At 42.9% G+C, this 25,236-nt stretch overlaps 1 protein-coding gene across 4 annotated transcripts in view; it reads right to left on the bottom strand.

Moving 5' to 3' along the window:
- The window catches only part of LOC132389958 (galactocerebrosidase-like), a 70,996-nt gene that overhangs the window by 9,558 nt on the left and 36,202 nt on the right, over positions 1-25,236 (bottom strand). For all 4 annotated transcript variants that reach the window (XM_059962540.1, XM_059962531.1, XM_059962547.1 and 1 more), the window contains 8 exons: positions 23,216-23,371; positions 20,738-20,862; positions 18,043-18,170; positions 11,890-11,979; positions 10,756-10,845; positions 7,000-7,144; positions 2,635-2,815; positions 211-374 (listed from right to left, as the gene is read on the bottom strand). In XM_059962540.1, coding sequence (XP_059818523.1) covers positions 211-374; positions 2,635-2,815; positions 7,000-7,144; positions 10,756-10,845; positions 11,890-11,979; positions 18,043-18,170; positions 20,738-20,862; positions 23,216-23,371 — 1,079 coding nt within the window. The remainder of the gene's footprint in view (positions 1-210; positions 375-2,634; positions 2,816-6,999; positions 7,145-10,755; positions 10,846-11,889; positions 11,980-18,042; positions 18,171-20,737; positions 20,863-23,215; positions 23,372-25,236) is intronic.

Genomic DNA, 25,236 nt, shown 5'->3' with positions numbered 1-25,236 from the left:
ATGCTATGTAAATAGTTATACTGTATTGTTTAGGGAATAATAACAAGAAAGGAAAGTCTGTACATGCTCAAACAATGAGTGCTGGAGAGAGAACTTCTGAGTTCCCCGATCTACGGTTGGTTGAATTTGCACATGTGAAACCCGCGGATAAGGAGGGCCGACTTTATTCTCTTCAAAACAGGCAATGAAGTTGTAATAACTAACACTTACGCAAGTCATTAGTAACTTTGTACGTCCCATCTGCAAAGATCCAGTAGAATAATCCTTCTGCATTTCGAATAAGTTCCCCTCCTTTATTCACCCTTCCAGCAATGAATACACCTCCAGTATTGGCCATCTCAATGAGTACATCGCAAGTTATATTGAGATCTTGCCTGAGGAAAAAAAAGTCTCAAAGTCTGACAATAAGCAGAGATCACCTCAAAATGTGTTGTCTCATTGGGTTCTTTAGAGTCGTACAACACTACAGCACAGAAACAGGCCCTTCAGCCCATCTCATTTGTGCTGAACTATTAATCTGCCAAGTCCTATCTAACTGCACATGGACCATAGCCCTCCATACCCTTCCCATCCATGTATCTATTTAAATTTCTTTTAAATGTTGAAATCAACTCTGCATCCACCACTTCCACTAGCAGCTCATTCCACACTCTCACCACCCTGAGTAAAGAAGTTCCTTCATGTTCCCTTTAAACTTTTCACCTTTCAAACTTAACACATGACCTCCAGCTGTAGTCCCACCCAACCTCAGTAGAAAAAGCCTGCTTGCCTTTACCCAATCTATACCCCTCATAATTTTGTATACTTCTATCAAATCTCCCCTGATTTCCTATGCTCTAGGGAATAAAGTCCTAAACTACTGTATCTTCCTCAATAACTCAGATCCTCACGTCCTGGCGACGTCCTTGTTATATTCATACCATCCTGAATGCTCGTTCATCTACCTTATTAGCCACGAGTTCCAAGAGACATTTGGGATGTTGCATTCTTTCAAGAGAATATTTGAGCATATCTTCGAATCTATTTTTTTAAATCCATAACCACGGGGTGTCACAGTAGCACCGCAGTTAGCAGAGTGCTATTACAGACTGGGGCTTCGGACTTCAGAGTTCAATTTCAACGCTGTCTGTAAGGCGTTTGTATGTCTCCTTGTGAGTGAGTGGTTTCCAGATAGTCCGGTTTCCTCCCACAGTGCAAAGACATACCGATTAGTAGGTTAATTGGTCATTGTTCAATCGGTGGGTTGCTGGGGTGCTGTGACTCATTGGGCTGGAATGACCTGTTACACGGTGTATCTCTAAAATAAATGATAGTTTAATGTAATTTCCAACACAAGAGTGTAAAGGGGAACTAAGTAATTATTACTTCAGATCCTTATGTTTTGTAGCCTACCCTCCCCCCCCCCCCCCCCAATGGGAGAGGGACAAACAGTCTATGAGCCAGGGGGGTGGGATCCTTCATGATGTTACTGGCCCTGTTCCAGCACCTTTCTGTATATACGTCCTTGATGGTGGGTAGGCTGGTGCCAGTGACGTGTGAAGCCATAGGAGCAGGTGGTGGATGGTCACTGGAGCAGCTGGTGCATATCACAAGTCATGCGACCACTGTCTCCAGGCAGACAATCTCTGAAGAGTACTGATAATGACTAGGGTCACCTGTCTCATAAAGACACTGCCTAGAAGAAGGCAATGACAAACTACTTCTTCAGAAAAATTTTCCAAGAACAATCATGGTTATGGAAAGATCATAATTGTCCACGTCATATGGCATGGCACATAATGAACAAACTAACATAATGGCAGATCATAAAATGATAAAATGTCTTAGGTTTTACTGACTGGGATAAGTCAGCTGAGGCATTTTGTAAAGTGATAGAAATTCACTTCACAAAATTAAAGTCCAGGCGTTGAGTTCATGAGAAAGGAACTCATGTTGTAGCTTTATAAAACTCTTAGTTAGGCCACTTCTGGAGTTTTGCATTCAATCTGTCACCCCCACTATAGGAATGATGTTTAGGCTTTGGAGAGGGAAGAAGAGAGGTTTATCAGGATGTTGCCTGGATTAGAATGCAGTGCTGTGACGAGAAGTTGGACAAACTTGGGTTGTTTTCTCTGGAACAGTGGAGGCTGAAGGGAGACCTGATAGAGGTTTATAAGATTATGAGAGGCACAAACAGAGTAGACAGACAGTATCTTTCTCCCCAGGGTTGAAATGTTTAATATCAGAGGACATGCATTTGAGAGGGGGTAATTTCAAAGGCGATACGAGGGGCAAGTTTTTTTCCATAGAGAGGGGTGGGGGCCTGGAATGGACTGCCTGGGGTGGTGCTAGAGGCAGATACATTAGGGACTTTAAGAGCTGTTTAGAGAGGATGACGAATGTGAGGAAAATGCAAGGATATGGACATTGTGTAGGCAGAAGAGATTAGGTTAGTTGGTTATTTGATTACTAATATAATTGGCTCAACACATCATTGTGGGCTGAATGGCCTTTTCCTGTGCTGTACTGACTGTGTTCTAAATGCAATGAAAAGATCAAGAGGCAACATCATCCAGTGAATTCACAAATCAAAAGATTGTGCATCCAAAGCAGGTTGAGTTTCTATTTTTTTAAATTAATAAACCAGATTCTTACCACATGTAATCACCAATAACACTAATTGTTTGGTCAGCATCACTTGCCCAGGTTATAGGTCGCTGTGTTACCACCTGTCGCAGAGTATACATATGTTCACCAGGATCATAGTAGTTTATAAAATATTCAAACACTCCAGTCTGGTCGGCAAAATTAGGTGCCTCACTGAATGGTGGAGTCTCTAAATCACAGAAAAAACAGACTGAATTAGTTTATGAAACTCCAACCACATTAACACCTATCAATCCAAAATCCCATTAACAAGCACTGGTCCTAAAAGAATATTTCAGATGTTTCAAGATGAGAAAAAAATGGAATGACATTTTTCCATATTCATGACTGAGCATAAACTCCAGATTTTAACGTTTTCAGTAATCAAATACTTTTGAATATTTTCCCCCACTATTTCAATCCGTCAACACCTATTTCAATGAGGAGCTCAACATCCATCTTGTTTGGTTTTAGAAATTCAGAACTTGCACCTGGAAATTGGAAAATTTGTTGTTACAACCTAAAGTAAAAAACTCATCTTTTTTTTTTAAGGACAGCCCTTTTTAAATAGTAATCTTCCTAATTCATCCAGAATACCATATTTTCACTCTTGATGGAGCAGTTTGGATGAGAAACATCTACGGTGGTAAAATTTAGTGTTAGGTTCCAAGTCTGCAGAATCTAAATCAATGAGCTTACTGATTAAGTATTCCTGCTGTTATCAGGAAGGTGGTACTGGAGGCTCAGGACCCACACCACCAGGTGCAGGAACAGTCTTTACCTCTCAACCAGCAGACTCTTGAACTAAACTTCACTCTCCCCATCACTGAAATGCTCCCACTGTACTGGACTCATTTTCAAGGAGTCTTCATCTCATGTTCTCAATATTTATTGCCCATTTATTTATTATTTCTTTCTTTCCTTTTTGTACTTGAACAGTTTTTTCTGCACACTGGCTGTTGTCAATCCTGTTGGGTCTGGTCTTTCAAAGATTCTATTCTGTTTCTTGCAGTTATTGAGTATGTCCCAAGAAAATGAATCTCAGGGTTGTATATGGCGACATGTATGTGCTTCTAAAATAAACATGAAGATGCTTAAATACAAATAGGTACAATTGGTTGTTAGTTCATCTTTGTCTGCAGTTTGATTCTATTGTGTTTATTGGTTATCTACTGTGAATGCCACAAGAAAACAAATCTCACTGTAGTAGATTGTCTCTCACACACACACACACACACACACATTGATAAGCTTATGTGGAATCTAGAGTTTCTACTTGCAATAGTTAATTAAACTCTCTTAACCTAGTTACACATGAAAAACCAATATTGGATTTGAATTGGTGAGGAAGGCAAATGCAATGCTGAAGCTTTATAAGGCATTGGTCAGCCCACACTTGGAGTATTGTGAGCAGTTTTAGTTTTATCTAAGAAAACACAGAACTGGCGCTGGAGAGCATCCAGAGGATGATCCCAGGAATGAAAGGGATAACGTATGAGTAGTGTTTGATAGCTCTGACGCTGTACTCGCTGGAGTTTAGAAGAATAAGGAGGTACCTGACTGAAACTAAAGGCCCAGATTATGCAGTTATGGACAGGATGTTTCCTATAGTGAAGGAGTCTGAGACTAGAGGGTATAGCCTCAGACCAGAGGGATGTGCATGTGGAACAGAGATGAGATAGAATTTCTTTAGCCAGAGGATGGTGAATCTGTGGAATTCACTGCCATGGGTAACAGTAGAGACCAAATCATTGGGTATATTTAAAGCAGAGGGTGATGGGTTCTTGATTAGTCAGGGCATCTAAGGTTATGGGGAGAAGGCGGGAATGGGGTTGAGAGGGATTATAAAATCAGCCACGATGGAATGGCAGAGCAGACCTGATGGGCCGAATGGCCTAATTCTGCTCCTATGATGTATGGTGTAAAATATTGCAAATGAAAAATTAGTTAAGAACTCGTGCTTCAGAATTGTAACTCAATTATATTCTATGCAAATCTATTATCACAATTCAGATCTAAAGCTTACTTCTCAAATTTCAATATTGAATCGTATATATAAAATCTGAATATTTAACTCCATTATATGTTTGAGTACTGAATTTGTAGAAGTTGTTGGCAAATAAAAAAATGAGTGTCAATTAATCACGCACTGCTTCTTCATAAGTGTTTCAGACCACTGGTATTTACTGCTGAAGTATTAAAACTGTGTACATAAATCCCTGTCACTGGAGACACCGCTGTAAATTTCAATATCCTAACTTGTTGAGGGAAGTATTGTCAGTTGTGAAAGTTTCACAGTTTCATGGAAAGTACATGGATAAACATAAGCCTTTATAATTTCTGCTTCCTTTGTATCAGCTAGATTATCCTTCATTCGAAAGTATTCAGAATACAAAATATAAAATTTGACCACCTATATTTACAGTCAGTAGTCCCTTTATTAGGTATACCTGTTTATGAGATGCATTTTTGTTTTCTTTGTGCACTGCTTATTTAAATTTAAAAAATATGTTTCTTATTGTAATTTATTAGTATTGCACCGTACTGCTGCCACAAAACCAACATGTTTCACGACATACGCCAGTGAGATTGAACCTGGTTCTGATTGACAATAGACAATAGGTACAGAAGTAGACCATTTGGCCCTTTGAGCCTGCACCGCCATTTTGAGATCATGGCTGATCATCTACTATCAATACCCGGTTCCTGCCTTGTCCCCATATCCCTTGATTCCCCTATCCATAAGATACCTATCTAGATCCTTCTTGAAAGAATCCAGAGAATTGGCCTCCACTACCTTCTGAGGCAATGCATTCCAGACCCCCACAACTGTCTGGGAGAAGTTTTTCCTTAACTTTGTCCTAAATGACCTACCCCTTATTCTCAAACCATGCCCTCTGGTACTAGACTCTCCCAGCATCTAGAACACATTTCCTGCCTCTATCTTGTCCAATCCCCTAATAATCTTATATGTTGCAATCAGATCCCCTCTCAATCTCCTTAATTCCAGCGTGTACAAGCCCAATCTCTCTAACCTCTCTGCGTAAGACAGTCCCAACATCCCAGGAATTAACCTAGTGAATCTATGCTGCACTTCCTCTACAGCCAGGATGTCCTTCCTTAACCCTGGAAACCAAAACTGTATACAATACTCCAGGTGTGGTCTCACCAGGGCCCTGTACAAATTCAAAATGATTTCTTTGCTCTTGTACTCAATTCCCTTTGTAATAAAGGCCAACATTTCATTAGCCTTCTTCACTGCCTGTTGCACTTGCTCATTCACCTTCAGTGACTGATGAACAAGGACTCCTAGATCTCTTTGTATTTCTCCCTGACCTAACTTTACACCGTTCAGATAATAATCTGCCTTCCTGTTCTTACTCCCAAAGTGGATAACCTCACACTTATTCACATTAAACGTCATCTGCCAAGTATCTGCCCACTCACCCAGCCTATCCAAGTCACCCTGAATTCTCCTAACATCCTCATCACATGTCACACTGCCACCCAGCTTAGTATCATCAGCAAACTTGCTGATGTTATTCTCAATGCCTTCATCTAAATCGTTGATGTAAATCGTAGACAGCTGTGGTCCCAATACCGAGCCCTGTGGCACCCCACTAGTCACCACCTGCCATTCTGAGAAACACCCGTTCACCGCTACCCTTTGCTTTCTATCTGCCAACCAGTTTTCTATCCATGTCAATGTCTTCCCCCTGATGCCATGAGCTCTGATTTTACCCATCAATCTCCTAAGTGGGAACTTATCAAATGCCTTCTGAAAATCGAGGTACACTACATCCACTGGATCTCCCCTGTCTAACTTCCTGGTTACATCCTCGAAAAGCCACTTCCGAGGCCACTTTATTAGGTACACATGTACGCTGCGTTAATGCAAATATTTAATCAACCAATCAGGTGGCAGACAAGAGCATGCATACACATTAATGAGGTTCAGTTGTCGTTCAGACCGAATACCAGAATAGGGAAGAAACGTGATCTAAGTGACTTTGACTGTGGAATGATTGTTGTGCCCTCCTGGGTAATTGGAGTATCTCCAAAAATGCCGATCTTCTGGAACTTTCACCACAAAGTTTCTAGAGTTTACAGAGAACATCCAGTGAGGGGCAGTTCTGTGAGCAAAAACGCCTGTTAATGAGAGAACTCAGAGAATGGCCAAACACAGTCAAGCTGACAGGAAGGTGACAGTAACTACAATAACCATTGGGGGTTGAACCTTGAAGTGGACGGGCCACAACATCAGAGACTACACTGTGTTCCACCCGTTTGTAACTGGTCACAGAGTGCATCTTGGTACATCTTGTTGGGCGTGATCGATGTAGTGGCCCAAGTTATTTTTAATGAGTTACTTACTAATATTGAAATCATCCGTGTAGTCCTTTGGAAATGAGCTAGAGGGAGGCGGCTCAGCAAAACTGCCATGTTTCCCTGTGCTAATGGTGGTCATGGTCCATATTTCATCCACCTCCAAGGGCATGGAGAATGATCCATTCACGAGCTGTACAAGTGGAATCAAATACATCTTCAATTTGTTTTCAATTTACAAGGCAGAATGAGAAAGCCTATCTCAGTATGTCACACTGTTTCCTGTCCCAACTTCCATCAGCCAACTGTAAAACATTCTAATAAAATGAAAACTAGTGAAAACTGGAGCTTTCTTTTAAATACATGGATACGCAATATTTCTAAAGACGTTTGATCTAATCCAATAAATTTGTTGTTTCAGAATCCCATGTCCGCCAGATTGCTTTTAGCACAGACTACGATATCTCTGCCGTTTACATAAAGGTAATCTTAAGGACTATCACATTTCTGTCATGCACCTTGACTAGAAGCAAGTCACAGATACGTAATAATGTACAATTGTTTGGATTGCACACTGGCAAGTCAAACTGTTGCTTACCACTTCTACATTTCATACTTCTGTTACCAGTAATTGCTGGTATTGCAAATATGAGGAACTATGTAGAGTCAGAGTCACAGGAAAGTACAAACACAGGAACAAGGTACCTTCATCCCATCTAGTCGATCTAACCATTTAAACTGCCTACTCCCATCGACCTGCACCAGGAGGACCATAGCCCTCCCTACCCCTACCATTCATGTGCCTATCCAAACTTCTTTAAATATTGAAATCAGGTTCCCATGCATTACTTGCACTGGCAGCTGGTTCCACACTTTCACCAACCTCTGAGTGAAGAAGTTTCCCCTCATGTTCTCCTTAAACATTTCACCTTTCACCCTTAACCTATGAACTCCAGTTGAATTCTCATCCAACCTCAGTGGAAAAAGCCTCCTTGTTTATACCTATCCATACCCCTTGTAATTTTGTATACTTCTATCAAATCTCCACTCAATCTTCAATGTTCTAAGGAATAAAATCCTAACCTATTTAATCATTCCTCATAACTCAGGTCCTCCTGACCCAGCAACATTCTTGTAAATTTTCTCTGTGCTCTTTCAACTTTGTTTACATTTTTCCTGTAGGTAGGTGACAAATCTGCACACAACACTCCAAATTAGGCCTCACCAACATCTTATACAACTTCAACGTAACATTCCATCTTCTGTACAATACATTGATCTATAAAGGCCAATGTGCCAAAAGCTTTCTTTATGACCCTACCTACCTGCAACATCATTTTTAATGAATGATGGACCTGAAGTGCAAAACCTTGCACTTGTCTGCATTACATTCCATGTGCCATTTTCCAGCTGATGTAGATCCCTCTGTAAGCCATGATAGCCTTCCACACTCCCCTCACCATCTTGGCGTCATCCCAAATTTATTGATCCAGTTAACCGCATCATTGTAAATATGTGTTGGAATGCCATGACCAAAATATTGAATCTCCATTGGTTAAAAACAAACATCAGTGAGACTCACAAGAGATTCTGCAGATGCTGGGAATCTAGAGCAATACGCCAAAAGGCTGGAGGAACTCAGTGGGCCACACTCCATCGATGGAAATGAATAAAAAGTCAACGTTTTTGAGCTGAGACCCTTCTTCAGAACTGGAAAGGAAGGGGGAAGGTGCCAGAATAAAAGGTGGGGGAGAGGAAGGACAAACTGGAAGGTGATAGGTGAAGCCAGGTGGGTGGGGGAGGGGGATGAGGTAAAAACCAGGGAGGTTATAGGTGGAAAAGGCAAATGGCTGAAGAGAGAGGAATCTGATAGGAGAGGAGAGTGGACCATGGGAGAAAGGGGAGGAGAAGAGGCACCAGGGGGAGGTGATAGGCCGGTTAGAGGGGGCCAGAGGGAGAAATAGAAGAAGAGCAAACGGGGATGGGGAAAATTACAGTAAGTTGGAGAAATCGATTTTCATGCCATCAGGTTGGAGGCTCCCCAGATAGAATACAAGGTCTTTCTCATCCAATCTGAGAGTGGTGTCATTGTGGCAGAACAGGCCATGCACCTCAATGCACATTTCCACAATATTGCGTTAGCTGAAATAGGGGTTTGCAATATTCTTAAGAGCTTCGATAAAGTAAATAAGGCAACCTCATCTTCATTGATGGGTGAGTCAAAGAACACAGATTTATCATAATTAGCAAAAGCACAGGGACCCATCACTCAGGACAGGCCCTCTTCTCATTGCTACCATCAAGCAGGAAGTACAGGAGCCTGAAGGCACACGCTCAATGTTTTAGGAACAGCTTCTTGCCACCTGTACATTTTGGTCAAATGTCCCAAATAAATGAAGGGAATCCTGGTTATTTTCTTGATTTGTTTTTCTTCTTTAAGAGTTGTTCTAAATAAACGGCTGTAGTGGAGGAAGATTCAACACTGATGTGCAGACTCTGACTGGAAATAAAAAAAAAAAATCAGCAAGGAAGATTGAGAAAGAAAGACTGAGACCAATCATGAGACCATGACTGGGCCCCAACTGGATGGTCCATCTCTGAAACAAAATTTGCTGCAAGTTTCTACAGGAGTGTATAATTATTCTTCTACATTTTTTCTTGATGTGTGGGCAACATTAATAACACAACACTTATTGATTTCTTCTTCTCCAGCCCTTTACTTTTTCCACATTTCACCTCGAAGCTTCTCACTTCATCCCCCCCCCCCCCACCTCCGTTCCACCTGGCTTCACCTGTCACTTAGTAACATGTCCTCTTTCTCCTCTTACCACCACCTTATTCTGCCGTCTTCCCCCTCCTTTCCAGTCCTGATGAAGGGCCTCAGCCTGAAATGTTGGCTGTTTACTCATTTCCATAGACGCTGCCTGGCCTGCTGAGTTTCTCCAGCACCTTGAGAGCGTTGCTCTGGATTTCCAGCATCTGCAGTATCTCTTGTGTTTACAATTTATTGCACATCTTTGGTTTTTGTGAGGGTATTGGGACCTCTCTGTAGCATGTTGATCTAAAATCACAACCTCCATCCATTTATTTTGGTGTCAGCACATAAAAGTATCATAGTTTACTACCTTTCATTCGACTAGGTGCTATGGAGCAATTTTAACTCATGGATTGATGGTGCAATATTGTAACTGCAGGTGTATCACACAAATCTTTCATTTTAAGCAAATCTATAAAGCTAATGCAATATATTCTTCACATAATTCCAGAAATCATTAAAAAATAGCAATAGTAAAGATTTGGGGATCGGTAACCTAGACTCAGATAAAGAGGAGAAAATAACAATGGCAAAAGTACTGGGCAACACAGCAGTGCAGCGTTAATGTAACGTCTTATTAACCTTGCAACAGGGGTTCAATTCCTGCTGCTGTCTAAAAGGAGTTTATATATTCTCCCCATTGGTTTCCTCTAGGTGCTCCAGTTTCCTCCCACGTACCAAACTCAAACCAGTAAGAAAGATAATTGGTCACACGGGTGTAATTGGGCCCTGTGGGCTCATTCGGTCGGGCAGAAATGGTGTATTATGGCACTGTATCTCTTAAAAGAAACACCAACCAGAAAGCTAGAGGTGTTTCTCTATAACTAACGACCTGTCCAGAATTGCACAGTGAACCATAGAAACTAAACTGGGGTCAAGCTCCACCAGCAGTTTAATGCATTTTGGGCAATCTTTCCAGTGTGAAATATTCAAAGAACAGAAGTTAGAAGTTTAATCTTAACTGGACAAGAGAAAAAATTGTGGATTACCTTGATGTCAGAATGTTGAGTGAAAAATTTGGAGGAGTTCTTGTAGAAGTCAAGTTTTGTATGCCATACTTTTAAAGTGTCAATCTTTTTCTAAAGAGAGAGCAAACATTAAAACTGCTTAACTGAAATACATCACACAGAAGTTCAAGGACTGGAGGCATGTTTAAACTTGGAAATATAGGCCGGATTACAAACATTCTAAAACTATTCACAAACCTAGCATAACAGAACACTACAGCATAGAAATCGACCCTTAGTCCATCTAGTCTGCGTCAGAATATTAATTTGCCAGTCCCATTGACCTGCACCTGGACTATAGCCCTCCATACCCCTCCCATCCATGTACCTATACAAATTTCTCTTAAACACTGAAATCAAACACAAATTGACCACTTCCACTGGCAGCTCAATTTACACTCTCGCCACCCTCTGAGTGACGTTCCTCATGTTCCCCTTAAACAGTTCACCTTTCACCCTTAAACAACAATCTCCAGTTGTAATCTCACCAAACTTCAGTGGAAGAAGCCTGCTTGCATTTACTCATTTATACCCCTCGTAATGGTGCGACACGACGGTACACTGGTCAGCACAATCCCACTGCTGTCTATAAGCAGTCTGTATGACCAATGACCCTGTGGGTTTCCTCTGGGCATTCCGGTTTCCTTCCATGATCCAAAGACATACCGGTTGAAAGGGGAATTGATCACTGTAAATTGTCCCACGAATAGGCTGGGATTAAACTGGGGGTTGCCAGGCAGCGCCACGCTGTATTTCAGTACATAAAAAATTCTATACCTGTATCTAATCTCCCCTACGTTCACAAGGATTAAAGTCCTAATTCTAATCAAACTTTTCTTATAACTTGGTCTTTCACACCCGGCAACATCTTTGTAAATTTTCTCTGTATTCTTTCAACCTTACTGACATCTTTCCTGTAGGGAGGAGGCCAAAACTGCACATAATACTCTAAATTAGGCCTCCCCAATGTCTTCTACAACTTCAACATAACATCCCAACTACATTGACTTAAGAAGGCCAACGTGCCAGAAGCTCTTAAAGGCGCAATCTACCTGTGACTCCGCTTTCTAACATTCTCTACTGTATTCAAACAATGCTACGGATTGTGATACTTACAAATGATCCTCGGAGGTGAAAAGTTACATCTTGTGGAAAGACCTTGAAAGGTGGCAGTGGAGGCCGTATACATATCGAATGATCATGAGTCTAAATTTAAGAGCAGCAGATTTAAAATATTAGTCAGTATTCAAATATACAAGATGAAACACTATTTAATGGCAGATACACAGTAATTCTTCAGTTGCATTGGAATCAAGGAGTCCAAGTGGAGGTTTTCAAATGGCAAAGTTCTAACAGCGTGGGAGCAAAACAGTCACTGTGATTACTCTAACTAGAGACAGAAAGGTGCAGAGCAGGGTTACCAGAATGGCATCTGGATTAGAGGGCATGTGCTATGAGAAGCTGGACAAACTTGGGTTGTTTTCTCTAGAGCGACGGAGGCCGAGGGGAGATCAGATAGAGGTTTATTAGATTATGAGAGGCATGGATAGATAGAGAGACAGTTGCTTTATCCCAGGGTTGCAATGTCTAAAACCAGAGAGCATGCATTGAAGGTAACAGGGGATAATTTCAAAGGAGTTTCTTTCCTTTCCACACGGAGTGGTGGGTGCCTGGAATCTGCTGTTGGGGTGGAGATAGAGGCAGATTCATTAGGGACTTCAAAGAGTCATTTCCATCGGCACATGAAAGCAAAGAAAATGGAGGGGTATGGACACTGTGTAGGCAGAGGAGTTTGGTTTAGCTGGCTATTAGATTACTAATTTAATCAGTTCAGCACAATATTTTGGGCCAAAGGCCCTGTTTCTGTGTATGTTCTGTGTGTAAGAGTCCTTATCTATATCTTACCTCTTATCTACTGCACTCTTTTGACCTCTCATTTATTTAACATCTCCTTTAAGAAACAACATGAAATTGCCCCAAGTTGCTTTGGTGGCAGCAAGTTGCAGATTGTAAACATTCAGAAGCACCAGTCAGTTGAATACTCTGTGGTAGATGTAAACCACTGCTTTAAGTCAATGCTTCTATGTCCTTTAAATTATCTGCAGGGCTGAAATGCTTACAGTATTCTAAACAAGCTTCTTTACATTTAATAAAACCTCTTCCTTTCAATTCTTTCCTTTGCAAATAAATTCAATGCACTGTGTTTCTTAAAAATAACTTGCATTACTAATCTAGTCGTTACCTGCACAAACAGATACCTTGGATCTTGTGTTCTCCTTGGACTCTGAGAGGTAAAGGTCATTCAACCTGAACACAACATGCTGAAGTGGCAACACGTCATCTTGCTCGAGGGCCGATAGATGATGCAAGCGCAGAGACAGAGTTCAGTGACAGCACCGATAACCTCACTACTTTGCAAAAATCAGATGCCAAAATTCTCGCTTCCATGGCAGTGTAGCCAAAAGTCCCTCAGTGTCCACCTGCAGTGGAAGTTCTCAGCTCTGCTGTTTGAGCCCAGACTCCCACCCTCCACTATTCCAATGGTCACAGGGGCCATCCAGTTTCTGAGATTGTTGCTGCTTTCTCCAAAGGGACGACAAACACTTCTGTAAAATGACAGCATTCACACACCGGCCCTGCTACTCAAGAAGGTGCTGTCTGACAACATGCTATATTAATCAAGGGACTCCATCATGGAGACCTCCATGGAGCACTCCGTCCTTCAACTGAGACCTGAACAGAGATCTCCGTCCTCTCACTGAGACCGGAAAAGAGATCTCCGTCCTCTCACTGAGACCGGAACAGAGATCTCCGTCGTCTCACTGAGACCGAAACAGAGATCTCTGTCCTTCAACTGAGACCTGAACAGAGATCTCCGTCCTTCAACTGAGAGCTGAACAGAGATCTCCGTCGTCTCACTGAGACCGGAACAGAGATCTCCGTCGTCTCACTGAGACCGAAACAGAGATCTCCGTCCTTCAACTGAGACCTGAACAGAGATCTCCGTCCTCTCACTGAGACCGGAACAGAGAGCTCCGTCGTCTCACTGAGACCGAAACAGAGATCTCCGTCCTTCAACTGAGACCTGAACAGAGATCTCCGTCCTTCAACTGAGACCTGAACAGAGATCTCCGTCCTTCAACTGAGACCTGAACAGAGATCTCCATTCTCTCACTGAGACCGGAACAGAGATCTCCGTCCTCTCACTGAGACCTGAACAGAGATCTCAGTCCTTACCCAGAGACCTGAACAGAGATCTCCGTCCTCTCACTGAGACCTGAATGGAGATCTCCGTCCTCTCACTGAGACCTGAACAGAGATCTCCGTCGTCTCACTGAGACCGAAACAGAGATCTCCGTCCTTCAACTGAGACCTGAACAGAGATCTCCGTCCTTCAACTGAGACCTGAACAGAGATCTCCGTCCTTCAACTGAGACCTGAACAGAGATCTCCGTCCTTCAACTGAGACCTGAACAGAGATCTCCGTCCTTCAACTGAGACCTGAACAGAGAGCTCCATTCTCTCACTGAGACCGGAACAGAGATCTCTGTCCTCTCACTGAGACCTGAACAGAGATCTCAGTCCTTACCCAGAGATCTGAACAGAGATCTCCGTCCTCTCACTGAGACCTGAACAGAGATCTCAGTCCTTACCCAGAGACCTGAACAGAGATCTCCGTCCTCTAACTGAGACCTGAACGGAGATCTCCGCCCTCTCACTGAGACCTGAACAGAGATCTCCGTCCTCTCACTGAGACCTGAACATAGATCTCCGTCCTCTCACTGAGACCGGAACAGAGATCTCCACCCTGACATTGAGACCTGAACATAGATCTCCGTCCTGACACGGAGACCTGAACAGAGATCTCCGTCCTCTCACTGAGACCTGAACAGAGATCTCCGCCCTCTCACTGAGACCTGAACAGAGATCTCCGTCCTCTCACTGAGACCTGAAAAGAGATCTCCGACCTCTCACTGAGACCTGAACAGAGATCTCAGTCCTTACCCAGAGACCTGAACAGAGATCTCCGTCCTCTCACTGAGACCTGAACAGAGATCTCAGTCCTTACCGAGAGACCTGAACAGAGATCTCCGTCCTCACACTGAGACCTGAACAGAGATCTCCGTCCTTACCCAGAGACCTGAACAGAGATCTCCGTCCTTACCCAGAGACCTGAACAGAGATCTCAGTCCTTACCCAGAGACCTGAACAGAGATCTCCGTCCTTACCCAGAGACCTGAACAGAGATCTCAGTCCTTACCCAGAGACCTGAACAGAGATCTCCACCCTCTCACTGAGACCTGAACAGAGATCTCCACCCTCTCACTGAGACCTGAACAGAGATCTCCACCCTGACACAGAGACCTGAACAGAGATCTCCGTCCTCTGACTGAGACCTGAACAGAGATCTCCGTCCTCTGACTGAGACCTGAACAGAGATCTCCGTCCTCTGACTGAGACCTGAACAGAGATCTCCGTCCTCTGACTGAGACCTGAACAGAGATCTCCGTCCTCTGACTGAGACCTGAACAGAGATCTCCGTCCTCTGACTGAGACCTGAACAGAGATCTCCTTCCTCTGACTGAGACCTGAACAGAGATCTCCGTCCTGTCACAGAGACCTGAACAGAGATCTCCACCCTGACACTGAGACCTGAACAGAGATCTCCACCCTCTCACTGAGACCTGAACAGAGATCTCCGTCCTCTCACTGAGACCTGAACAGAGATCTCCGTCCTCTCACTGAGACCTGAACAGAGATCTCCGTCCTCTCACTGAGACCTGAACAGAGATCTCCGTCCTCTGACTGAGACCTGAACAGAGATCTCCGTCCTCTGACTGAGACCTGAACAGAGATCTCCGTCCTCTGACTGAGACCTGAACAGAGATCTCCGTCCTCTGACTGAGACCTGAACAGAGATCTCCGTCCTGTCACAGAGACCTGAACAGAGATCTCCACCCTGACACTGAGACCTGAACAGAGATTTCCACCCTCTCACTGAGACCTGAACAGAGATCTCCGTCCTCTCACTGAGACCTGAACAGAGATCTCCGTCCTCTCACTGAGACCTGAACAGAGATCTCCGTCCTCTCACTGAGACCTGAACAGAGATCTCCGTCCTCTCACTGAGACCTGAACAGAGATCTCCGTCCTGACACTGAGACCTGAACAGAGATCTCTGCCCTGTCACAGAGACCTGAACAGAGATCTTCGTCCTCACACCGAGACCTGAACAGAGATTTCCACCCTCTCACTGAGACCTGAACAGAGATCTCCATCCTGACACTGAGACCTGAACAGAGATCTCCGTCCTGAGAGATACCTGAACAGAGAACTCTGTCCTGTCACAGAGATCTCCGTCCTGACACTGAGACCTGAACAGAGATCTCTGCCCTGTCACAGAGACCTGAACACAGATCTTCGTCCTCACACCGAGACCTGAACAGAGATTTCCACCCTCTCACTGAGACCTGAACAGAGATCTCCGTCCTGTCACAGAGACCTGAACAGAGATCTCCGCCCTCTCACAGAGACCTGAACAGAGATTTCCACCCTCTCACTGAGACCTGAACAGAGATCTCCGCCCTCTCACAGAGACCTGAACAGAAATCTCCGTCCTGACACTGAGACCTGAACAGAGATCTCCGCCCTCTCACTGAGACCTGAACAGAGATCTCCGCCCTCTCACTGAGACCTGAACAGAGATCTCCGTCCTGACACTGAGACCTGAACAGAGATCTCCGTCCTCTCACTGAGACCTGAACAAAAATCTCCATCCTCTCACTGAGACCTGAACAGAGATCTCCGTCCTCACACTGAGACCTGAACAGAGATCTCCCTCCTCTCACAGAGACCTGAACAGAGATCTCCGCCCTCTCACAGAGACCTGAACAGAGATCTCCGCCCTCTCACTGAGACCTGAACAGAGATTTCCACCCTCTCACAGAGACCGGAACAGAAATCTCCGTCCTGACACTGCGACCTGAACAGAAATCTCCATCCTGACACTGCGACCTGAACAGAAATCTCCATCCTGACACTGCGACCTGAACAGAAATCTCCATCCTGACACTGCGACCTGAACAGAAATCTCCATCCTGACACTGCGACCTGAACAGAAATCTCCATCCTGACACTGAGACCTGAACAGAGATCTCCGTCCTGACACTGAGACCTGAACAGAGATCTCCGTCCTGACACTGAGACCTGAACAGAGATCTCCACCCTCTCACTGAGACCTGAACAGAGATCTCCCTCCTCTCACTGATACCTGAACAGAGATCTCCGTCCTTACACTGAGACCTGAACAGAGATTTCCACCCTCTCACAGAGACCGGAACAGAAATCTCCATCCTGACACTGCGACCTGAACAGAAATCTCCATCCTGACACTGCGACCTGAACAGAGATCTCGGTCCTGACACTGAGACCTGAACAGAGATCTCCATCCTCTCACTGAGACCTGAACAGAGATCTCCGTCCTGACACTGAGACCTGAACAGAGATCTCGGTCCTGACACTGAGACCTGAACAGAGATCTCCATCCTTACACAGAGACCTGAACAGAGATCTCCACCCTCTCACTAAGACCTGAACAGAGAGCTCCACCCTTACCCTGAGACTTGCATCAACATCTCCATCCTTCATGGCTAGCTGATAGCTGTCATTACAAACAAGCAACCACACATAAGCTTGGCTGTAGTCTATTGTGCAGAGATGTAGAACAGTATGAGAAGCCAGGTCCTAAAGACCTGATGATTAATTAACTTACGAGATGGTGTGGTTAAAGCTAATCCTGGAATTTTCAAGGCTTAGAAATGAAGCAAAGGGCCACGGTTAGAGGGAATACCCCTTAAATTTCCAAACCATCTATTAGAATACTATCGCAGCTGAACATGGCTATTATTGCTTCAGAATAAGTCTGCATTTACACTTCCGGTTTCAGGATGATCCTCCAGTAGTTACATCACAGAATCAGCTCCTTCAGCTATTTGTGGTGCCCAGTACAACAGAATCTATGCTGCTCCCTATATTATTACTATTTTCAAATGACTGATTATTAAGCAAACAAGGGAAAGTCTGCAGATGCTGGAAATCTGAGCAACACACACAAAATGCTGGAGGAACCCAGTAGGCTGGACAACATCAATGGAAAAGAGTACAGCTGACATTTCAGGCGAAACTTTTCGACACGACTGACAAGTTCAGAGGATATGTACCATGAAGAGCCGAAACAAGATAAGATGTGAAATAATGAAAGCTAGATACCATGGTCTCTATGATAATGGTGAGATTTCCTTTCCCATCTGTCAGGGCCACATAACTCCCACCCTTTTCCAAGTGACCAACAGTCTTCAGGTAATGCCAGCCTGGCTGAGTGAACTGTGTAGTGTGTGCTGGAAAAAGATAAAAGTGCGTTTAAGCAAGCATGTATACGTTGTAACTCAGGAAGGATACAAATTACTGTTTTCAAAGTGCACATTACCTTTTTATATTATTACATACAAAAACCTAGCAGTACCAACTCATTTCATCTAATGTACCGCAATAAAACTGAACAAATCATTTCAACCACCACACATAATCAAATAATTTCAAGTTATCGTCCAGTCATTTTAAAATGGATTTTAAGCATTCAAGATTGTCTAATATCATTTCCAGTACACAAGAGTAAAGGAGAACAAAATAATTGTTATTCCAGGTTACAATGCAGCACAGAAAAAAAACACAAAAAGAAAACAAGAGACTATAAATATATACTCATGATAGCTTATACACATAGATCGATTGTACGTCCATAAAGTGACGCTCAGCACAGGAGTGTCTGACAGGAAATGATGAAGTAGTGATGGTGGGGGTTGTGGAGGGGTGGGTTAGGGGGTGGAGGTGTTGATCAGTCTTACTGCTTGGGAAGGAAAGTAACTGTTTTTGAGTCTGGTGGTCCTGGTGTGGATGCTACGTAGCCTCCTCCCTGATGGGAGTGGGACAAACAGTCCATGAGCCGGGTGGGTGAGATCCTTCATGATGGTACTGGCTCTATTTTTTTAATTAATTACTGTATTTAAATCATTGTTTATGTTTTTCATTCAATTGCTTATAATAATATTATCCTGATAAAGGGCCTCAGCCCAAAACGTTGACTGCTTATTCTTTTCTAAGGATGCTGCCTGATCTGCTGAGCTCCTCCAGCACTTTGTGTATGCATGTGCGCTTTGCCCACCGCTCTTTTCCCTCTATACCAATGACTACGTGGCCAGGCACAGCTCAAATGCCATCTATAAATTTGCCAATGATACAATTATTGCTGGCAGATTTTCAGATGGTGACAAGAGGGTGTGCAGGAGTCAAACAGATCAGCTGGTAGAGTGGTGTCACAGCAACAACCTTGCACTCAATCAAAGGATTGGCTGTGGACCAGATAGGGTAAATCGACGGAACATGTACCATGGAGAGCATTCTAACTGGCTGCATCACCGTCTGATATGGGGGGGTGTGGTTGTATTGCACAGGATCGAACAAAGCTGCAGGGAGTTGTAAGTCAGCTCCATCATGGGCATGAGCCTCTGTAGTATCCAGGACAGCTTCAAGGAGCGATGCCTCAAAAAGGCTGCATCCATCATTAAGGACCTCCATCACCCAACCCATGGCTTCTTCTCACTGCTCCCATCAGGGAGGTGGTACAGAATCCTGAAGGCACACACTCAATGATTCAGGAACAGCTTCTTCCCCTCTGCCATCCGATTTCTGAATGGACGTTGAACCCATGAACACTACCTCACTGCTTTTTTTTTTGACACTATTTATTTAACGAATATATTTTGTCTTTAATTCACAGTTTTAGTACTATGTATTGCATAGTACTGCTACCACAAAATGACAAATTTCACGACATACGCTGGTGATATTAAACCTGATTCTGATCCTTTTCTTCCAGTTTGAAACAAATTCTACTTTCAGCATGATGCTTGAATTGTTTGGAGCATGAACAGAGAGGATGTCAGGAAAATTAAATAATATTGGCGTCCACAACAGTAGAAGTTGATTTTATACAGTACTGTGAAAACGCCTTAGGTACTTGCATATAACTGGAGTGCCTAAGGAGTACTGAAGCCCTCTGTTAATCGGGTTGACCATGGAGGTTGCATTCTAGCTGTTATACCCAAGCCAGGGCAGTTAATCATGGCAAACAAGCTGTGGTCCACGTAGCAAGCTCCCCCTCTCCACAGCTGATGAACCCAAAGGAACGGCAGAGACTGATATGGTTTGGTACCAGCAGTGTTACAGGAGTTGCCAGTCAGCGTTGAACTCAACGTAGAACTGCCTTAGGGACTCCAGCTTTGGATTTTTCCTCGGAGTTTACTCCTGAAGCTTTCCCCATGAGTAGGTGTAGCCACAAGGCAGTGGAGGTTTGAGATGAGAGTCTTCCTTTTCCTAGATGAGCTGCCAAGGCTGATGAATTCCATCAGCCTGAAGCAACTGGTTTTAAGGCACCAGTAACCCACCCTTGTCCCTTCTTCTGTCAGTAGAAATGGCTCCATCGGGCTGAGTAGCTAAGGCACACGAGAAGGCCAGGAGCTGGATGATTTTCCTAATTCTGGTGCACACTGCTAGGAGCATTTAATAGATGGTGGAAACTTATCCACACTAACTGCCCACCCCCTGACTACAACAAAGTTAAGAAACCTGCACGTGCATAATCGTATTATTAATATTATTATTATTATTATTATTATTATTTGTTAGCATATCTGCAACACAGAACACAATAAACAACAAATCAATAACAGCAAAACATGCCCCATATTCCTCCCTCCCATCCACACAGTCCTCCAACCCCAGGACAGATAGTCTTCAGCCCCCTGTGTAGAAAATGCACTTGGGTTGAAGATGATCTATGACAACTCACTTCAATGAGAGAAATGTGGATTTTTAAAGATCCTATGATGATTGAAGTGTGTTTCACCTGTAATCCAGATGGGTGACTGGACTTCATAGTGACCACTCCATGGTTCATCTGCTGTCATCAGCCCATCCAAGCCAAACGGTAACTCCTTGTAGTAACTTGCCAACAGATTCCATGCAATTGTACTAACACAGAAAAAGAAAAGCACTGAAATGTGATTTAACTTCACAATTAACATCAAAAACATTTTAACCTTGAGAGTCCTGACCTTTTCATTTTATGATTCAAGCACCTCCATAACCATGGGAAGATGCTAGTGTGTCATGGTCGCGTAGGAATTAGCTCGACTCCGTTACAGCTCAGGGCGTTCCAGTTTGGAATTCAAATCTGCTGTTTCTCTAAGGAGTTTGTACATTCTCTGCGTAACCATGTAAATTCCCTTTGGGTGCTCCGGTTTCCTCCCACGGTCCAAAAATGCACCATTTACTAGGTTAATTGGTGGAAATAATTAGGAATAAGTGTAGCTCAGCTGGTTGATAGGTGGGGGTTGAGTTGTTCACCGATCTTGGCAATTTACTTACAAATGATTTGTCACATATGAGGAGACACCATCAGTGTGCTGTGCCCTCTGAATGCTTGGCCTTTGTATACTTTTCAATCACTTGATCGATTAGTTGCCATTTCAGAAACTGTAAGTATATAACAGCCAAGCATTCGGAGGACAGTCCACAATTAACATCGCGCTGATGAGGTCTCCTCATATGGTGATGAAACGTTTGCAAGTAAATCGCCAAGAGTAGAGAAGAACTCAACCCAACCAGATTAAGTGGTTGGTGTAAATTGTCCCGCAATTCAGTTAGTATTAAATAGGTGAGCTGCTGGATGGTGAGACTCATTGGCCCTGTTGCACGCTGTCTCTCTAAATAAAAAAATAAATACAACAAAAAAAAAATGACATTTGAAAGAATAAACCTACCCACCCATAAGGAAACGAGGCAATTCACAGATCCATCCCTGCTCTCCATACTCAGATCGCATTCCTCCTCTCATTCCCGATAGCCCCAAATACAACCTATCAACTCCCCGTTAATCACAAACAAGAGATCTCCCCATCAATCCTCATTATTTTATTTCTTTATTTGCTCTCTTTTTGCACTACTTATTTAATTTTGTTATATTCATTATTGTCATTTATACTTATTGCACAGAACTGCTGCTGCAAAATAGCATTTCATGACAGAGGCCAGCGATATGAAACCAGATTGTGATTTGGAGGTCAGGATCAAATCTGGCCTCATGCAGTACCGGAACACCACCTCCAATTTTCTGCTACTATGTTGATACAGTTTGCTTTGGAATATTGCACAGAGATATGCACTGGTTTTCTGTTAATTAAATTAGGCTTAGTTTAGGGGACAATGGCTATTGAGGGATACAAAGAGCAAAATCAGGCAGAGATGAGGTACAGATACGTAGCAGGCGTCAAACAAATAGATCGCTTACGTATATGGTATGTAGGGGTATACTAAAGGAATAAATCAGGGAGGCAAAATGAGGGTGTAAAATAGCATTCACAGATAAGGTAAAGAGGAGTCTGGGAGATTCTGTAAGTACATGAAGATCAGTGAGATTGCCTACTTATGAGATGGGTCCCCATAAAGATCAGTGTGGTTGTCTACGTGTGGAGCCGTGAGAGATGGACAAGTTCTTAAATGGATACTACTTGTGTGTATTTATTGTGGAGCAGACCAGTTAACATCACAAATTTAGGGTACAGGAGCATGAAGACACATACTTAACTGCTTATTTGGGACAAGTCTTAAAGAACATAAACTAATCAAGAAAATTGCTGTGATTTAATTTGTTTACTTGGGACACTATAGTTTAACTGGGACAGGATACTGTTGTTGAACGGTTTCTAACTAGCATCAGATGCATGCATTTGTGTGGCCATTAGACCCCACATCATGCTTGCAGCCATCAGTTTTGTTTAAATAGTGTCAGTTGTGTGTATTTGTGCTCAAAAAGCAGTGATTTTTGTCACTGATAGTTGGTGAGAAATAAGTAGTAATACAATTCAGAACTGTTTTGCTCACTGCAGTTTAACTACTTCAACAAGTTTGGAGAAGAATTTGAAAATATCGGCAATCATCTTGAATGTTACAATGAAAATGAAGATTTGCAGGATGTAATTGTTGAAAGCCTTTATAAAGGCACTCTATTATCTGCACTAGGTGTCTGTGCTGATTTTGTTCTTTCATAATCAAAAGAATACAGCAAGAACACTGAACTAATTCACCTGTTAGTAACTATTAGGAACTAATACACAGTTTTATAGCACTGTAGTAGTATTGTTACAAGTGCTCCAATTTGTTCTGTATTTCATTTAAATACATAATTTGTTACTCAGTTATACGGTAGCTTATTTGTTTTTTATACAGTTTTAACAATTTCCAAGAAATTTGACTAATTGGGACAGCCAATTAATTAGACCAAAATGTATTGGTCCCCGTGTGTCTTATTGATGTTTGTACTTACGATGTCATATTGCCATTAATGTAGTTCTGGTTAAGTATTCGAGCCCAACACCCTCCTCCTGTATTGTTATTGACCGTACTGTAGTCTTCAGATGACCATAGCTTCTTGCCAGTCTTCCGAGCATTGCTGCTTGAAATAGTTCCAGGATAATGGGCTCTATGGAATGAAATCGGACGTTTATAATAAATACAAAATGCATTTCATTTTTTAAACAACATGCATTTATATCATACACTAAATACAGCAAAAAAACACCAACTGATTAATAAACAGAATAAAAAAAAACATATTGACATCAGGGAGGAGATACAGAAGCCAGAAGGCACAAGCTCAATGATTCAGACAGAGACACTGCTATATAATTTTATTTATTTATTTAGAGATAAAAGTTGGAACAGGCCCTTTGAACTGCTCTGCCCAGCAACTCCCCTATCTAACCCTAACCTAATAACAGGGCAATTTACAATGATTCGGGTTAATTGGGCCAACAGGTATTCAGGACAGATGTTTGTTTGGGACCAGTGTTAAAGAACAAAAGAAAAATTGACAAAAATAGCTGGGATTTCCCTCTATTTGGGACGCTGTGCCACTCATTTAGGACAGGAGAGTTTCTGAACAGTGTCAGTCATATGCATTTGTGAGGACACCACAATGTGCTTTACAATAGCGTCAGTTGCATGTGTTTGTGCTCAAAAAGCAGTGATTTTTGTCACTGATATTGGTGAGAAATAAGCAGTAAGGCAATTCAGAACTGTTTTGCTCACTGCAGGTTAAAGCATCCAGGCTTGGAGATGCTGGAAATGGCTGGGAGTGGAAATGAAATGGTTTCATTACTTCAACAAGTTAGGAACTACAAAGGGATTGACAATAATCCTGAATTTTACATTGACAATGAATTTTGGAAGATGCAATCATCAAAAGTATTGTATGAAGTTAGTCCATTATCTGCACAAGGTGTCTGCGCTGATTTTGTTCATTTAGAGACAAGCCGGGTAGCAGAGTGAAGATACGTCTCCACCAAAGGAGGTGTAAGGAGCTCCTTCCCTCTGCTAGCCTGCAGGTCACCCTTGGGCGAGGTGTGGCATCTGCTTACCTTCCCCATCCACACCGATCAAGGTCATGTGAAGCCAAGCCAGCAGGGTGTATGAGCAGTTGGTACATATCACAAGTCCTGGTTATGTGACCACTGACACTAGACAGAAAATCTCTGAAGTGTATTGATAATGGCTGGGGTCACCCACCTTGTAAAGACACTGGCCAGAAGTTTCCACTTCTGTAGAACACGAACAATCATGGTCATGGAAAGGCCATGATCACCCATGTCATACAACACAGTCAATCAAAAGAACACAGCAGCATAAACTGGGCAAATTGCTCTGTCGATAACTATTAGTTTTGCAGTACTGGAGTAATATTGGTGGTGTTCTAATTCATTCTGTATTGCATTTAAAATACAAAAGTTGTTATTCAGTCAAACAGTGGTTTGTCTTTTTTATATTTTTCCAACTATTTCCATGAATTAGGCTAATTGGGGCAGTTGCCTAATTGGGCCAAAATGTACTGGTCCCGACGTGTTCTAATTAACAAGAATTCCCTGTATTCAAAGGAAAAGAGCCATATGATGACAGGAGCAGAGAAGATGATCTCCAAGGTTCTTCACACGGCTTTAGACCACCTGGACAACACAGAGACCTACATCAGGATGTTGTTCATCCGCTATAGCTCAGCATTTAATACCATCATTCCCACAATCCTGATTAAGAAGTTGCAGAACCTGGGCCTCTGTACCTCCCTCTGCAATTGGATCCTCGTCTTCCTAACCAGAAGACCACAGTATGTGTGGATCGGTGATAATATCTACTCCTTGCTGACGATCAACACTGGTGCATCTCAGGAGTGTGTGCTTAGCCCACTGCTCTACTCTCCATATACACATGACTGGGTGGCTAGGCATAGCTCAAACACCATCTATAAATTTGCTGATTATTCAACCATTGTTGGTAGAATCTCAGGTGGTGATG

This window comes from Hypanus sabinus, chromosome 2 (genome assembly GCF_030144855.1).
Source record: "Hypanus sabinus isolate sHypSab1 chromosome 2, sHypSab1.hap1, whole genome shotgun sequence".
NCBI classification, from domain to species: Eukaryota; Metazoa; Chordata; class Chondrichthyes; order Myliobatiformes; family Dasyatidae; genus Hypanus; species Hypanus sabinus.
This window is presented reverse-complemented; position numbering and strand designations above follow the sequence as displayed.